General features: G+C 45.9%; 1 protein-coding gene across 3 annotated transcripts; it reads left to right on the top strand.

Annotated features, from left to right (window-relative positions):
- The first annotated feature begins 441 nt into the window (after positions 1–441).
- LOC132872716 (atos homolog protein B) lies at positions 442–16,942 on the top strand. 3 transcript variants are annotated; one of them, XM_060907727.1, is made up of 11 exons: positions 442–852; positions 7,943–8,009; positions 10,473–10,630; positions 10,754–10,912; positions 12,018–12,952; positions 13,781–13,839; positions 13,933–14,026; positions 14,133–14,291; positions 14,396–14,464; positions 14,571–14,770; positions 14,898–16,942. In XM_060907727.1, the coding sequence occupies exons 5-11, from the start codon at positions 12,194–12,196 to the stop codon at positions 15,049–15,051; spliced, it is 1,494 nt and encodes a 497-aa protein (XP_060763710.1). In that variant the 5' UTR covers positions 442–852; positions 7,943–8,009; positions 10,473–10,630; positions 10,754–10,912; positions 12,018–12,193; the 3' UTR covers positions 15,052–16,942. The 3 variants fall into 3 exon arrangements, with proteins under 3 accessions (XP_060763710.1, XP_060763711.1, XP_060763713.1); XM_060907728.1 differs by having other exon boundaries at positions 7,946–8,009; XM_060907730.1 differs by lacking the exon at positions 7,943–8,009.
- The last annotated feature ends 835 nt before the right edge of the window (positions 16,943–17,777 follow it).

Here is a 17,777-nt window from a genome sequence, read left to right on the forward strand (position 1 = left end):
AATGTACAAACTGTGGTGTAAATACATCAACAACTGTGACAGTAGAAAGAAAGAAAAACAACGGAGAATGTGTATATATTTACATAACCCGTATTATGTAATTACACCACCTCTGTGTTTAATTCATTAATTTAATGTGAATATTCACTTTAAATAAATCGTTTGTATTATTGTGTTTATGTACATTTCTCCCAGTTCCTGTTCACTGTCCCATTCCCTTCCACAGCACGTGGCTACGCCTTGCGTCACCACGCGGCGCAGCCAATCAGCTCCGGCGGCGTTTGAATATATTACAGAAAGCGAGCATATGCAAATGACGCACGGATGCCCGAGAAATCACTGGCTGCAGCTTTGGGACGCTCGGCCAATCGCGTGAGTGAGAGCGCTTCAGCTGTTTCTTTGGTCCCGCCTTCGTGCTCTTTCTGCAGCTGAACGCGGAAGTATTGTTTTTTAAAGGGACAGGCTCGGTTTTAATGGGCGACGGCTGCTGGGGAAAATAAGACAGACAAGAATACACACACACACACACACTCACAGAGAGAGACAGATCCAAGGCCCGGGTGGCGGAGGACGTGGATTAAAGAAAAGGAGCAGAAAGCCTGAGATCTGCAGTAGAGAGAGGGGGTGCTGTAATGGAGGTGTGTTGGAGAAGGTGAAAATGGTGAGACGGGTTTGGTGTCGATGTGTTTGCACTGGAGAGGAGAGAAGGAGAGAAGGAGAGCTGATCTGATCTGCTGTTACTAAAAATAAAAGAAGAGAGCCAACTGTGGTGTTGCTGCACGCAGCTCCATGCTGGCTGTGGGAGCGACTTCACCCTGATTCCTGCTGCAGTTCCTCAGCACTCAGCCCGGGGTGAGTAACAGCCTCTGCCTGCTCAGCTCCAACAACACATCCGCCTCTCAGGAGCAGGCTCTCTCTCTCTCTCTCTCTCTCTCTCTCTCTCTCTCTCTCTCACAGCTTCCCATCCTCTGCTTCAGGACAAAAACAAACCCACAGATTGGTGATGAAGTAGATTTGCACGAAGTGTGTAGCTGGGTGACATAGTGTGTGTGTGTGTGTGTGTGTGTGTGTGTGTGTACACGCCCATCCAGGCTTTTCATTCCTCTCCTGATCTGTTCAGGATGTGTGCTTTTTTATTTTTTAATGAGACCCTGGTGTATGTATGTGTGTGTGTGTGTGTGAGAGAGAGAGAGAGATTCATGCCATTTCAGACAACCTGAAGGCCAGGGAGTGTGTATTGTCCAGCTTCATGCTTTCCATCTCATTCTCTTTTGTATTTTGTGTGTGTGTGTGTGTTTGGTTTTGCATTTGCTCTTGCTTTTGCATTTGCTCTTTCTTTGTAGAGAGAGAGCGAGAGAGAGGCCCCTCATGGACTTGAATAATAGAGTTTCTGTTCTAGAGATTTGTGCAAAATGTTAGGCAGCATAAAGCAATTTCACCTGCATCTTAATCATGCATGCACAGAAAGCAAAAGACGCACATGCACAGAGAGAGAGAGAGAGACAATGAGACAGTAGAGAACGATAGAGAAGGCACCACAGGCACCCGGAGGCTGTCGGTTTTTCACTGAATGAGCGTGTTGAATGGCACACACAGGTTGGGGGGTGAGTCAGGGGGTCATTAGGAATGCACAGTGCCCTCTCTGAACCACACGAAGCTCATTATCAAACCCAGGACCGAATCACACCGTGCTTTTAAAGCCATCTGGGAGGCTGTGGTGGTGGTGGTGGGAACAAAAACGGGTTGGACCTGGCGATGTGATCGTGTTCAAGAGGAGCGACGCTGCAGGCAACACCACCTGTATAACTGCCGAGAGACAGACGGGTGTGAGACGCATACGACAGGAGCACTGGAGCAAATAATGGTGCATTCTTTGAAATAAAAGCAGCACACGGTACTCTTGTACTTGTGTATGTCGTGGCTGAGGTGGTATCGTGTTTAAACCTTAAACCGTGCAAATCATTTGAAGGCACATTATTGGCTCTGAATCCCCACAGCTGTAAACTAAATCTGATTAACACACACTGTAGACGATCTGAACCTACAGTCCATTCAGGCCGGGTTTATTCCTCCAGTGAGCAGCTTTACAGAAATCAGGATGCAAGTTTACATTTTGATCGATCGATTGCACAAACCAGAGGAGATGGCGATGAGGAGGAACTCCAAGTGGACATGACACGGGGGCAGGAACCGGTTCTCTCCTGGGTGACCCCAGAGAGTGAGATTATAGATCATGACTCTGTAGTGTTGTATCTTCACTGTAGAGCCCTACAGAGCCGCAGCGTGCGCTGGAGGAGGTTTAGTTTCAGCACCAGGGTCTTTATGATTGCAGTGTTTACAAAATCTACAGTGAAATTATGAGCACGTTATCCACACGGTCCCGCGGGCTCAACTGTATATTAAAGGGTCACGTCTGGTGCATACCTTTCAACCTGAAGACCTCCTCCTGCACCTTTTAAAGCTTTTTATTTATATAGTTTGTATGTTGTGAAACAGAAATGCACCTGTGTGGTGTTTATATTGTGACAGCGTGGAATTTGATTGATGTGTTTATGTTAAAGTCAGACGTTAATACTGTACGCTGTAATGTCTGTCTATAAGATGACATCGTCTGCTTTGGGGAGTCAAAAAAACCAACCTTTTGTAAATGTCACGATCAAAGAGGTGTGGGTTTTGTTTTTTCCGAGGTTCCTCACGCTGGGGTAAGTTGTTTAAATCATTAATGTGGACGCAAGTTACCAAACGACCTTTTCTCATTTCATTGTTTTAATCCAAAGCTGAGACAGGATGCAAACCCGCAGTGCAGGCTGCTCAGTACTGGGGGGGGATTTGAACTCCCAACCTTCTGATCAGTTACCTAAGGACTGAAGTAAATAAACACCGTTACACCTGTGTTATAAGCCAACACTGTACACAGGAAGCAGCATTCCTGATGGCTGGAAGAGTACAGTGAGGGGGTTTGGGGCAATTTTGCGATTGTGCGATTTGACCTCGTAACCTTGAGGTTGTTATGTCTCTGGACTCTTGCATAAGTGTGAAGTTAAATGCAATGGACTCTGTGTGTGTGTGTTTCCAGCGTGTGTACGGTATGCCCGGACATATCCGTCAGCTCTAACTGTGACCCTGAACACGACCAGACGTCTGTCCTCCTGCTGTTCGTTTTCCCTTCTCTGTTTTCTTCATGTTCTTCTCCTCTCGCCTGTTAGACCTGATCTGGAGTGTGATTGCACAGCTTCACTCCTCTACTCTTGTAGTACGAGTCAGTGGTTTCCAAGCAATCTCACACACACACACACACACACACACACACACATGCACACACACACACACTCGATGTATATAAGATAAGATAAAACTTTATTTAATCCCCAAAGGGGAAATTCACTTATCACAGCAGCCAAAGAATAGATCAGACAAAGATAAGGATAAAAATATATAGAACTACTACCTAAAAAAGTAGTAAAAGATGAAAAACAATAATAAATTGCTTATATGTGCTCAGGAAGTGTGTGTGTGTGTGTAGACCTAACATCTTGGTCTCCTTAACCCTTTGGTGACTGACCCCTTGAAAATGGTTCCTCCAGGAACGATGACGTTTCAGTTGTCAAGACAACGGAAAAACTAAAATACAAGAGCATTTTGTTTTGTGCACAAGAGCATTGTGACGTATCTTTCTGTTTTTGTATTTTAGTTTTTCCGTTGTCTTGACAACTGAAAAGTCATCGTTCCTGGAGGAACCATTTTCAAGGGGTCAGTCACCAAAGGGTGACTGACCCTTTGGTGCGTCACCCCCGGAGCTGATCCCAGAACAGTTCAGTCTTACCCCATTCCAATCAACAGGGAACAGGTTCTTGAACCGGATCTGTCCAGGATTCTTTGAACCTTGGTGCCAGCTAGAGAACTGGCCCACGGTTTCACCAGTTTTGAGTGAAACTGTTGTAATCAAGGACGTCATGAACGGAGGGCGTGGCACCATTCACAGCGGAAGGAAACGGTAGAGTAAGATGGCGGTGCACACAGATTACCTGCGAGCTTTTGTTCTGCAGCTGTTTTTGTTTTTGGTCCACTGTTTCCTGAAGATGTGTCCTTTTCTGTTGCGTTCTCCAGCACTGCACTCTGCTTCCTCTCCAAACTAATGACACACCCACTGATGTCAGGGTTTGTGCTGGAAAAACCAACTGTATTTCAGTTCCAGCTGGGAAACAACTTTTCAGGTTCTGGACCAATTTATTTTTCAGAATGTTCAGAATGTGACCAGAGCAGAACCCATTCCCTGTTGGTGGAAAAGGGTATGAGATGCCATTTAATGTTTTCTCTGGGGCAGGCAGTGAAAACTGATCCTAGATCAGCTGTTCTCTAGAATAACCAGTACTGAGCAGGTTAGCGCTGACCTGGGATCAGCTGAGTTTGGGTTACAGGTCTGTTCCAAGATCAGCTCAGGCTTTTTTGGAAAATGAGGAATCTGATCCTGAATCAGCTTCTGTTTATATTTTCCAGGAGGATTTGGTTGTATAGACTGATCCTGGATCAGAGATAAAGAATACCAGCTACAGTTTAGCTTAGCGCTGACCTGGGATCAGTTCTTGAGTTTCAGTGTGAAAACCTGCTCTCAGATCAGTTATATTTATTAAATTAAATTAATACACAAAAGCTATTGTAAAACCACCACTTGTGGAAAACCAGGTTCCAGATCAGTCCACTTTACTGCTATCTCCTGGAGAAGATCATCTTAATATCTGATCCCGGATCAGCCTGTAAACCACCAGGAACTGATCTCAGGTCAGTGCTGTAGCGATTTTATACATTTTCCAGACTTTTTGTGGGTTTTTCATTCTTCTCCTCCTCCTCCTCCTCTAAGAACTACCTCATGAAGTTGAAGACAGTCACATGTCCAGGAGAGTGTGAGATGTTAAACATGGCTCTGGTAGCTGAAGGTGTGACTGCATGACCTCAAAATTCCTTGTGTAGAAACATCAGGGATGAACGCTAAGCAAATGAACCGCTTCATGGAGCACCACAGGCTTCTACAGGGTCTGTATGTTCTGCAAGCTGTGGCACTGGAATAAACAACTTTAGCCAAACTTTAAAGAAAGAAAAAAGATTTATCCTTCTGTCCAGCTTCACCCCCAGTCTGAGGTGTAAAGGTGTGGACCTGATGGGATTAGCGTTAGCAGCTCGTGGTTTACTGAAGTCAGTCACTCCTGGGGCTGTAATGCTGGTATGAGATGATGAAACTCTCTCTCTCTCTCTGATGGTCCTGAATGTGCCAAGTGATTATTTCCAAATGATTTCAAACAAACTGTACACTTCTCTAAACTCTGTACAGGAAACCAGTTTCAGCGAAACCCCAGTATGGCTAAACAGCATCTCCTGAAACCGAGCTACATTCAAAACCTGACTCAGGAACAGCTTCAGAACAGCGTTTCTAATCACCAGCACTTGCTGGAGTGTGTGTGGTGGTGGGGGTGCACTTTGTTAGTAAAGACAATAAGTGAGGTACAGCTACCCGAGTGCTTTAGCTCAGGTACTGGAGTAGCCGATTAGCTCGTTCAGCAGCCGTAGCCTGGTGTCGCCCATGAACCCGGTTTCCCGTTCCAACACCCAGTCTCCGACAGTGACGTCCTGACAGTCAGGTAACATCTGGGGCAGGAAGATCGTTTCAAACTGAATGGGGTTTTTATCACAGAGCTGTAAAATCCTAGATTCTGATTGGACAGAGGAACAGGAACTGACCTGCTTCACTAATGAGCTACAGCATTAACTGTAAATACACACAGCTGATATTCCTTTAACAAGCGGAGACGCGTACTAATTATTAAATTACTGTGGTATAAGAGGAATAAAACAGCTGGGGACATGCTGTTATAGGAAAATTATCAACGACAGGGTGGTAACAGTAAGGCCTCTTCATCACACCACCCCGGAACTGATTATTTACCTGTAACTACACAACATGGTGTGTTTTATTCCTTACTGAGATAGAAACATAAACATGGCAATGATTATTAGGTGTTTTTTAAATCACTCTAAGTGAACGATTCAGTGAATGAATCTCTTTTAGGTAAAATCAAACGACTCAAGTTGCAGGAAAAAAAAATCTGATGTCCGCTTTTCCTGAATCCCTCAATCTCAGGACCCGCACTGAGCCACCGAGCCCTTCCATCTCTTCCCTTCTGTCCATTATTCATCCCTCTCTCTCTCTCTTTCATTCACTCACCAAAAAAACAAAAAAAAAACCCAAAAGCACCACCCTCACATCTCTCTTGCAAGCTGTCAAGTGTGTGTACACAGTCGAAGAACTTCGAAACTGGTTCAGGAAGTGTGTGTGTGTGCGTGCGCGCTTAAACTGTGAAATGAGACTCCATAGGGACGTTTTCTATAGATGCACTGAAATCACACACACACAGATGTTGTTTCACTGACTGATGAAAACACACAGTAACCATGTCAACTCTACTTCCTGATCATGACTCACTCAGTCTCTCTCTCTCTCTCTCTCTCTCTCTCTCTCTCTCTCTCTCTGTGACTTTAAAATCTATTCATGGGCAGAGGATGAATAGAGACAGACAGAATTAAAGAGAGACAGGTGTAATGAAGGAGAGAGACGTCTGGAACGAGGGAGAGTCAGACAGAATGAGGGAGAGAGAAATGGAGAGAGTGAGAGAGGTTAAAAGAAAGACGGCTCCCTTGCTTTGAAATAATGTATGCAGTCTTCTGGAATGTTCTGGTCATCTCCCTGCGGCACACACACACACACACACACACACACACACACACACACACAGTCTCACTGTCTCCTTTTCTGTCTGTCTCTCAGTACAGTTTAATTTGATTGCTGTTCCTCAGTGACACTGTGACGGAGCATAATGAACTACACACAAGTGGTGTGTGTGTGTGTGTGTGTGTGTGTATGTGTGTGTGTGTGTGTGTGTGTTTGGGGCAGAATTCTCCAGGCCTAATGGGGTCTGGGCTGTATGACTAGCCACGCCTCCCTTGTTCACCTTATATGGGCACAGAGAATGAGCTCTTAAAGGGGAAGAGTGTGTGTGTGTGTGTGTGTGTGTGTGTGTGAGAGAGAGAGAGAGAGAGAGAGAGAGAGAGAGAGAGTGTTTCTCTTATACTACCTAGGTTGTCATCCCCCCCCCCCCCACACACACACACAGAGGCAGGCAGGCAGGCATCCCCCCCCCCCCCCCCCCGCTATTCATCAAGCGTATAGACACCCCAAGCTACCAGCTCTTGCTCTGTCTCTCACTCACACACACACACACACACATATGCCAGGATGACAATTCTCATGTTCTGATGCATCTACTCGGCTGTGAAGTTCCCCTTTCTAGAATGAACACACACACAGATCTGAAAAAGTCCACCTGCATTTCACTCACAAGTACAAGGTGTGTGTGTGTGTGTGTGTGTGTGTGTGTGTGTGTGCGCGCGCGCGTCTGGGACATACCATAGCTAACAGTGCTGGCTACCCAGGAGATACCCAGCAATACACACACACACACACACACACACACACACACACAGAAGGAATCAGCATGAGTGAACACGCTCTGGGCAAAGCAGGCAGATGGGTGGGACTAGAACATTGTGTGTGTGTGTGTCTGTGTGTGTGTGTGTTGGTGTTCAAAACTAAAGTACCAGGGCCCCTTTCCACAGTCCAATCAGATGTCTGGGATTGGTGAAGCCCCGCCCACATGTTGAAAGCTGACAGAGAGCGAGAGTGAGCAAGTTTGAGAACCGAACCCATTGTGTTAACAGAGAGGGGGCAACTGAGATGTGTGTGTGTGTGAGAGAGAGAGTGCATAAACACACTGATCCTGTACTTTTTAATCCCATGCTTGTCGTCTTCTTTTACCCCATCCCCTTTCTTTACCCCCCCATCACCCCACCCCCCAATCTCTCTCTATCTCTCTTTCGCTCGTCCACCCACCAGCAGGACGGACAGACTGAGAGCAAGAGACGGAGAGAGAGGAAGAGGAAAAGACAGAAGTGTAGCAAAGGTAAGTCAGGGGTTATCGTAGTCATAAATGTGCGCTCTCTGTCTCTCTCACACACACACGCACACACAGATTCCTGAGTCTGTAGTTTCATTAACTACACAGTAATTACAATAAAGTTTTTACAGCGGTGTGTGTGTGTGTGTGTGTGTAGGGTTGCATCAGTATGACACGAGACATTGACTTTACACTGATCGTTGTCCTGACTCAGTGTTTTGATGCAGCATGATGTCAGTCTTCTCTGTGTGTGTTCACACACCACCCTCGCACCCGGAGGTGTTCCAGATCAGATCAGAAGTCGGGTCTTGTTATCGTATGCATGACAACTCCAGAAGATTCTGATTATGAACTCGTTTAGTAAAAATAATAATAATAATAATCTCCTCGAGGACGTAGCAGGATTCTGACTCCATCCTGAGCTCAGGTTCCTGTCCCTGTGGGTTTCCTCTGAGCTCCCCGGCTTCCTCCCACATCCCAGAAACATACTAATCAGCCAGTTGTCCGTTGGTGTGTGAGTGAGTGTGATGGACTGGCGTCTCATCCCGAGTGTATTCCAGCTTCATGTCCAGCGATCCCGGGAGAGGTTCCACCACCACACTGACCAAGCGCTTAGTGAGGATGAAGGAACGAATAATGAGCTGCATGTTCACAGTTTAAGTGGAAGTTGTAGGTTGTAGACCCCGCCCCCAAGCTAGACCCCACCCCCTCTGCGGTTCAAAGAGCAGTGAGTGAATTCGTAACACTGAATCGTGTGCGTCATGTGAAGCTGCTGTGAGACTCGAGACTGCAGTGTGTGGTGAGAGAATGAGTGTGTGACATCACAGGCGTGTGTGTGTGTGTGCAGCAGATAAACACATGTCCTGCACACAGATAAGCACAGAGACGCTGTCTTCAGTGACACACTGTGTGTGTGTGTGTGTGTGTGTGTGTGTGTGTGTGTGTGTGTGTGTGCGCGTGCGTGCGCATCATTGTGGTAGCATCCTGACTTCCTGAGCAGTGCTGAACCCTGACTGTCTTGCGTTCTGAGTGAAGGTCACCTAACCTGATGCAACCTGTATCTCCAGAATGATGATCTGTGTCACCACCAAGAGCTTTCTTTTGGCCTTGACCTTTGACCTCTGGTCAGTTCTGTAATGCTGCATGGGACAGTATGAGATTAGCTGGAGATCCACCGTGGATCACTTTCATGAGGTTGTGCTGAGTCCAGCACCACACGTGTGTGTGTGTGTGTGTGTGTGTGGGTGGGAGGGAGAGCAAGATCAGCTGTAATTGACCCGTCTTGGGTTCAGGATCCACTCTGCACTATCTTTTTAGCACAAGTTCCTGGAACGGCTGCAGCTCCGCCCCCTCTGACAGACGGCAGTCTCGCGTCTATAAATAAACAGTTTATCCTTAAACAATCCTCCAGCTGATCCTCTGGACCCAAGAATCCATTATTTAAAACAGTCTTTAAAATCCTCAGACAAAACCAAATCATGACCGCAGGTGGAATGAACGACATCCAGGGGGTTAAAGTCTCGAGGGCGTGTCCTTCCTGTTCTTCGGCCTGATCTGAGGTTAAAGATGGAGTATGTAGACAGTCAGTCTGTACTGTACGTGAACGGTGTCAAATAAATAAAGACAGAACTCGCTGGGCTTCTCTAACGTTTCACCGGAACAAACCAAAATTACCATCAATCACAGTTACGTCCTGCATTTTGGAAACGTTTCTGACGTGCGTCTGTGATGTCGTGCAGAAACCCGATGTCTCTGATACCAACCACAGCCAGTATCAACGACTGCTGCGGAATAAATAAATGTGTAATATGGTGCAATAGTTCTGAATCAGACACTGGAATTAACATCAGACTGCAAGGATCAGACTCGAACCAGTTCACTGGAGCTGGGGGTTTAGTGGACGCAGGGCATCGTTTCGAAGTGACGTGAGTAAGAAGTGTTCATTTACACGCCGGATTCACCTCAGCACACGCCCTGGTGTGTGTTCGTGCAGAGAGAAGAGCGCACTGACAGATCAGCAAACTATGCACCTATAAATACACATCTACATCTCACACACACACACACACGTGCCATGAAGCTGATTATGTTCTTTTAAAAGCACATTGCCAAGTGTTTTATTCCTCTTATACTACAGCACTTAAGAAAACGTAAAGTTTCTTTGGTCAGAGTGATCATCACTGTGTACTCCTCCTGTGTGTGTGTGTGTGTGTGTGTGTGTGTGTGTGTACTGATTTCACCTAACACAAGCAAAAAAAGGTGGTCATGACCCAGATGGAGGTCAGTTAACTGGACAGAAGAAGAAACGGCCAAACTAAACACTCCTACATGTGACCTAGTGAGAGTACGCTCCGGTCATCCGCAGTACTGCACCGAAAACAAAAAAATACATCTGTGTTAGAAAAGGGGGCGTGTCTTAACCTGCTGCTTTGAATCGAATGCTCCTGAACTGAATCTTGTGGTTGACAGTTTGGTGTCTCTGGAATGCCCTGCTCAGGATGCAGCCCACGAGCGACCCATCAGGAGCCCAGGAAGGGCGTGATTGGCCGCTGGTCTGGTCTGGGCGGAGCTTGAGGTTAGACGTCATCTGTTTTTGTTTGACGCTTCACTGACACTCCGCCCCTTTGGTGAGTAAACGGATCATTGTGTGGTTATTAAATAGTGCTAATTACAATTTATGCTAATATATATTCTCTCTCTCTCTCTCTCTCTCTCTCTCTCTCTCTCTCTCTCTCTCTCTCTCTTTCTAGGCCTTTGTTCTCTTCCTGAGTAGGAATGCTGTTGTTGCGTCACACGAGCAGCGTTGGAGATGGCCGAACTCAGGGGCTAGGCTCAGGGTCAGAGGGCGAAGGTCAACACGGGTGGACGTGGCTGAACCCGGATACCGTCGAGAAGGAGCAGGCAGACGTGTAAGCAGGCTCTCGCTCACACAGCCGATCAGTTACACGTGGCACTGTTTCAGGGTGGTGTGATGAAGCAGAGTTACAGTTACTGTCCCTAAAGTTGATTATCTTCCTGTAACAGCACATTCAAAAGTGTTCCCATACCACCGCAATTTGCCAACAGTTATCATATTCATTCATTAAAATTGTGCTTTTTATCCATTTATAGTTACACGTGATATTGCGAGACATCCAACAGACACACTGCCCTATTCCACACACTGCTGCCCCCTGTCCATCACTTCTGTCAGTGTGAAACACTTGTCCCTGCACCCAGAGACGACGTCCTGACTGAAATCAGTCAGGGCTCGGGTTATGAGTGGAGTGTAGAGTGTAACGATGTGGACGCTCACTGAAGTACGCGGCTGAGAGGCTGCTCCATCGTGTAGTCGTTCCCTCCTGACCGTACGAGTAGATGTGTGCGAGAAAACAATTCTGGTATTTTCACACAGATCTGATTCTTTTTGTCTCGCGTGTTTACGTGTGTGTATACGTAAGACCTGTCCTGTATCTGATTCCCGTGTTTACGTTATCCCCCCAGCTGGAAACAGCAACGTTGTACCAGCAGCGTCAGCTTGGTTGATCGCAACCCTTAAAGCAGAAGAAAGCTTTTTCAGAGTTTCTTCTAAATATTTGGGACAAGTTAAAAGTTCTTGCATGACTGTTTGTTTGTTTGTGTACATGACTGTCCCATCAGTTCACGGGCACTGTCCCTGTCCATTTCCTGTGGCAGTCTGAGGCAGGAGCCAGCTTTCACACTCCACTGCGTTTATTCACCACATAACAACGACTAGAACTTCAGAACCAGGAAAACCGTATGTGAGCATTTAGAGGGGACTCCTGTGATCAGATATCAGATGTGTTCCAGACTTGGAACTGGTTCATGTGGCCCAGATCAGGTTTTAAAAAAATACAATCGGCGACGTTTACACGTCTTTCTGTAATGTGTGTTCTTTAACACAAGGGATTATGGGAAATGTGATTAAAGGTGTAAGTATTGCAGATAATCAGTCCTTCAGGCTGATCTGATTGTTGTTCACATGTTGTTCTTGTCTCCACTGATGTTTTTCAGGTGTTGTGCTACAAGGCATTATGGGAAATGTAATGTGCTGGTCCTAAAGCGGATCTAAACATCGTCCAGATCCTCTTCTCGCTCTGTTGAACTCTGCACAACTTTTTTAGAACTTTTTAAGAATAAACATTATATAAATTGTAGTGCAACTGTCTTTTAAAAAAAAAACCATCACCATGCGTCATCTTCATGTGGAGCTGGTCCGGAAGGAGGCTCGAGCTGGAGACCTGCCACCACCCAGCGACCCACAGGTGACCTTCGACCCCCAGCCAAGACCTCTGAACCAGGAAGAGCTGCGGCTGCAGAAGGTTTATCAGCTTTCCATCTTTTCCCAGAGAGGAGGGTTTAAAAGCAGTATGAAGCGTGGATTAGAGGAGACATCGGACCCCGTCGTTGCACCCAAACGCCTCCTTCAGGATGAGGACGAGGATGAGGATGACGACGAAGAAATGGAAGGGGAGGTGCTGTGTGGAAGAGGCTCCACCCCTTTACTACCACCACTCCCTGCAAAGGATGCTTTTGCCCCGCTGTCACCCAAATCGCCCCCTATGGTGGACCCTCACACCCCCCCTACTGCCCCTCTGGAGCCCTCACAGTCTTCACATCCACCGTTAACCCCTGCTGAGGTTATCGGGTGGGGGGCAGAGCTTGAAAAGACCCCACCCCCTTCAGAAAGACAGCCCCATCCACCATCGCCACCTTCCTGCTCTAACGGGTCGAGTTCGTCAGAAAGGAGCGGCGAGGTGAAGAAGAAGAAGCTGCTGTCGTTCAGTGACGTCGGAGATTCGTGCTCTGAGGACGAAGGACCATCGACGTCCAAACGCTGCCGTCTGGCGCTGACCCCCGGGATCGGACTGGCACCGGGACGCAGCACCGACTCCAAGGCTGCCCCCTATTGGACACACCTTCTGCCCACAACCAGAGAGCAGGGCAAAGTAAACACACACACACAAAATAATAATAATAAGAATACTCAGTGTTCCCTCACACAGGCACAAAGACAGGATCTCTGAGAGGATTATTATTATTATTATTATTATTATTATTATTATTATTTTATTCGGAAATGTTTAATAATCTTTACTGCTAATGCTAACCTGTCAGGAATTTCTAACATGATCCTTAAATTATACATTTATAAACATCTCATAATGCTAACACTAACGCTAACCAGGTAACTCAGATAAACTGATAAACTAACCTGACAGGATTTCTGAAAGGATCACTGAATTTCACTGCTATTACTAGTTACTAGCCAGTTGGCTAACATGAGCCAAAAGCTAACCTGAAAGAACTTCTGAATGAATTTAAAAGTCGTATTTATAACACTAATGCTAACAATCTGCCGAACCTGACAGGATTCAGCAGGGTTTTTTTTTTTTACATTAATCTTTAATTTTTACTGCTAACCTGACAGGCTTTCTGAGAGAATCACATTAAAATATTCCGGATCTTCACTGCTATTGCTGAATAATGCTAGCCAGTGAGCTAATGTAAACTAACCTGACAGGATTTCTGAGAGAACTGTTAGAAATGGTCATGGCTGTTCATAATGCGAACACCAGCCAGCTAACAATCCATAAACAATCCTGACAGGATTTTGAAAATAATTTTTATGTCCTATTCTTACATGTTGCACTGTCATAATGCTAATGCTAGCTATCTCACTAACCTGACGGGATTTCTGAGACGATTCTTCTGTCATAATCGGTGCATCGGTCTAAACTCCACCTTTAACTTGACTTCCTGTCTCCTTTTCTCAGAGCTTGGCTGAGTGTTCCCGATCGTCGCGGAGGCTAAAGACCAGCGCTCGCCTCAAATCGTGAGCTCCACACTCGCAAACCCGTCATACACTCTCCATAAATGTTTTACATGGGCTGCTTTAACGCGTGCGTGTTTTATCCTGTGTGTTTAGCCGTCAGTTGCGCAGCGGCAGGCGCACCGACACCAGCCGCTCATCCTCCTGTTCATCGTTAGCTGTTAGCAGGTCGCTTTTGGGAAACTTTGAGGTATTTCTAAAGCTGAAACTTTGAGTCTTTATTACATTTTAAATGCCAAGTCAAAAATATGGGGACAAAATGGAGACGTGTTCAAACTGTGTGTGTGTTTTTGCAGGAGTCAATCCTAAAGGGTCGGTTCCCTCCGTCAGGACGAATTGAGGGTTTCACAGCCGAGATCGGGGCGAGTGGCTCGTACTGTCCCAAACACGCCACTCTACCTGTACAGGTGACCTACTACGACACGTCTGAGCACAGCGCGCCCTCACCCTTCCTGGTAACCTGTGTGTGTGTGTGTGTGTGTGTGTGTGTGTGTGTGTGTGAGTCAGTCACACACACTGTGCCACGCCCATGTTATCTAATCCCCTGTCTGTGTGTCAGGGTGTGATCTCACTGGAGCCCCTGGGAAAGAAAGGATACAGTGTACCTAAAGCAGGGACCATTCAAGTGGTGAGTCACCAAGTGGTTGGTCAGTCTGTCTGTCTGTCTGTCTGTCTGTCTCACATGTCCATGACTGATGAATTACTGTTAATCCTCCTGTGTGTTTGATGTTCAGACCTTATTCAACCCCAATAAGACTGTGGTGAAAATGTTCCTGGTGACCTACAATTTCGGGGACATGCCTGTCAATCACATGACCTTCCTGCGCCATCGTATCTTCCTGGTGCCTGTGGAGGAAGGGGTGGAGTCAGGGGCAGGAACAGAAAGCTCCGCCTCTGATAGGAAGAAGATTCTATGCTACCTGATACACCTTAGGTCTGAGGTTTTTCTCGGCCTGACTCTTTAACCTGAACACCTCAGACACTGTTTAATAGAATTATTAATAAAATGTTTCACTGCAAGTCATTAAACATCCTCCATCCTCTCTCTGTCTCTCTCTCAGATTCCAGAGCTCCAAATCTGGAAAGATCTACTTGCACAACGATATCCGGCTGCTATTCTCCCGCAAATCCATCGAGGTGGACACGGGGATCCCTTACGAACTCAAGTCCTTCACCGAGGTGCCAAGAAACCCCAAGTACTCCCCACGTGTGTGACCCTGACAAACTGCAGGACAGACTTGTAAAATAGACTAAAATAATGCCTTCTGATTCCAGAATAGTGGATCTTGAACGTGCTCACACACACATGACCCACTAGAATGACGGACTCTCCACTGATGTAGCTTTGTGACTGAAGAGAGTTTTTCCCCTAGACAGGATGTTTGCTCTGCCTAAGCCCCACCCACTTGAGACTGTTGGCCAGTGGTGGCCGTGTGCACTGACCCGGTCGACCAATCGGATCGAGTGCCTGGTTATAGGAGTGAAGGAAGGAGCACTGCAGCGAGCCTGTAGTGGATGTGGGATGTGGTGTACAGACTGACTTCTGATTTCTCGTCATCCGTAACGCCACTCGAAGACCAGAGCAGCTTCAGCGAAGGAACTCCATCAACAAACAAGGAAGCCATGTGGAGGGGAAACGGACTCAGGATCTTCTCTCGGAATGTAGACGGGGAGAAGGATATTTTGACTAACTGTGTTAACATGAACAAACTGTATTGGGAGCGCAGGACGCTACAAAACTGGACTCGATCAGGAATCGCTGCCACCTGCAGGCTGGCTTTAGTACTGCAACAATAAAAAAACCAATAACAAAGGCCTTTAAATGGTAACAGTGGCACTATATAAACACACCAAATGTCAAAACGTTTGTCATGTAGCAAGCTGCATTCGGGCTTCAGCTACAGCATCACACAGCTTTACCATTACACGCCGTGTTCATGAAAGCCCCAGCGTACGCTCTCAGCCCTCTACAGGCCGGTGTTAATACTGTGACCACTGCACTTATTTTGTCTTTGATTAGTTTTCATTTATAAGTTTTGAAACTTATCATCATGGCCGTTTTGCTTTCGTGACTATTTTAACAAGGTTCCTGTGATCTGATGAAATCAGACGGCGTCAGTTTTAACTTCTTATTCGAGCTGAGCAAAAGAATGTTGGGATTCAGCTGCATTAACACACAGATTTACCATCTTCAACTCACACTTCAGGAATTACAGCTTAAATACTGCAACAACAACAAAATTGAACTGACCAAGCTGGCAATCTGTCAGGTTGTCAAAGCCGTTTGTTTTGTGGTACCTATTTTAAAGATTGATTGATTAATTTTCTATTAGTCAATAAACTCTGAGAGGGTTCATTTGGACTTTTCCTGATTGCGTTTTAGTGAACTTTGTAGTTACTGTAACATTTTTGACTTGATAGAGTCAGGAATTGCTGCCACCTTCAGGCTGTATTTAGTACTGCAGCAGAAACAAAGGGCTTTCAAGAGCAAAATTAGTACCAAAAAACCACTACCACAATCCTTTCTGAGGGTTAGGGAACTCTCAGTCAACTGATTGGACCTTTATTGATCGTGGATTTGCGACCAGAATTTGATGTTCATTCCAGTAGCTAAATTTGGTTTTCTTAAAATGATAGCAATGAAGGTCAAACTCCAGTCATCAGGTTTGATAGTAAAAAAGTCACCAATACAGTGACTCTTGATGCGCAGAAGGTTTGCAGACTCTGATGGTGTCCACTTTACACTGTGTTACGGAAACACATTTTTGCACATGGTCCGATTGTGATCCTCCCTGTACAGTCAGTGAAGGTCTTTACACGGTTACAGTGATGAAGCAAAGTGAGCTGAAACTTTCTGAGAGCTTGGACTTTTTCCTACCAGACAGAGTTTAAACTCTAATCCCATTCAGTCCTTCAGCTTAAATAACTCACTCATGGTCACAAACTCAAAGGTCCGAGTCCAGGCTGTTGTAGCGTCAGCGCCCCCTGCAGGACCCAAGCAGTAGTGTTTCAGTTAACTTTTTAACACCGACAGAGAGAGAGAGAGTAATATGCTGCGCACTTAGAGGGCTGTGTGTTATTTTTCTTTTGGAGGGATGAAGTGTGGATGGGAGGGGGGGAGGGAGGGGTGTGGGGTATTTAAGCTCAGATGATGTATAATGTATATTTTAAAGATAAAATAAAAGTTTGTGGCTTGTGGGTTAAATCAGCTCTGTGGTGATGCTTTCAATATAATGATGTTCTGAAGTGTGAAAGGACTCTTCAGTGCATTTATGTGATTATATTTTACACACAGGTTAAATGTCTACCACCCCAACACATAAAGCTAATCAATAAAAATCCTTCATCTTCAGAGTCAGGGCTTCCCAAACAAAGCTGTTCGATTCCACAAACTTTAGAGTCGACTCCTATAAAGATTCAATGTGTTGGTCACAGATTCTCAGAGTCGATTCCATGATCTGAATACATAAAACACAAATCAGGAAAGAAAGCTCATGTGCAGTATTTATTCAGTCTGTCACTCCACAGCACTGCTGAGTTCTGGACTCTGATTGGTCAGTGTCGAAGGTGTTTTCTTTCTGATGTGCAGCTGCACATCACCGGTTTATTTATACTCATGCACCGTTATCGTTTCCATAGCAACCGCTCATTCACAGGGGCGTGTACATGTATGGAAGGAGTCTCCAGTGCCAGCGCTGTGTAACAGTCAGAGGTGAAGCTGGAACTGTAAGATTTCACACAGAGAATAAAGAGAATGAGTGTTTATCGCTGTGAGCGACAAAATTGTTCCACTGAACATGAAATGTGACTATAAACGGATAAAAAGTGCAGCGCGGCGGTGTTTAATAAATGAAAATGGTGATGTTGGAATGAGACTCTTGGAGACGTGCAGCTCGAGAATCATCATCAGCTTCCTCATCCGTGTGGAGTCGACTCCTGTT

Source organism: Neoarius graeffei, chromosome 24 (genome assembly GCF_027579695.1).
Source record: "Neoarius graeffei isolate fNeoGra1 chromosome 24, fNeoGra1.pri, whole genome shotgun sequence".
Lineage (NCBI taxonomy): Eukaryota > Metazoa > Chordata > Actinopteri > Siluriformes > Ariidae > Neoarius > Neoarius graeffei.

Bases quoted from the DNA above. Each gene is read 5' to 3' on its own strand.
- LOC132872716 (XM_060907727.1), top strand. From the start codon at position 12,194: ATGCGTCATCTTCATGTGGAGCTGGTCCGGAAGGAGGCTCGAGCTGGA. The intron at 12,953-13,780 runs GTAAACACACAC...TCCTTTTCTCAG, and splicing joins CAACCAGAGAGCAGGGCAAA to AGCTTGGCTGAGTGTTCCCG. The intron at 14,465-14,570 runs GTGAGTCACCAA...TTTGATGTTCAG, and splicing joins AAGCAGGGACCATTCAAGTG to ACCTTATTCAACCCCAATAA.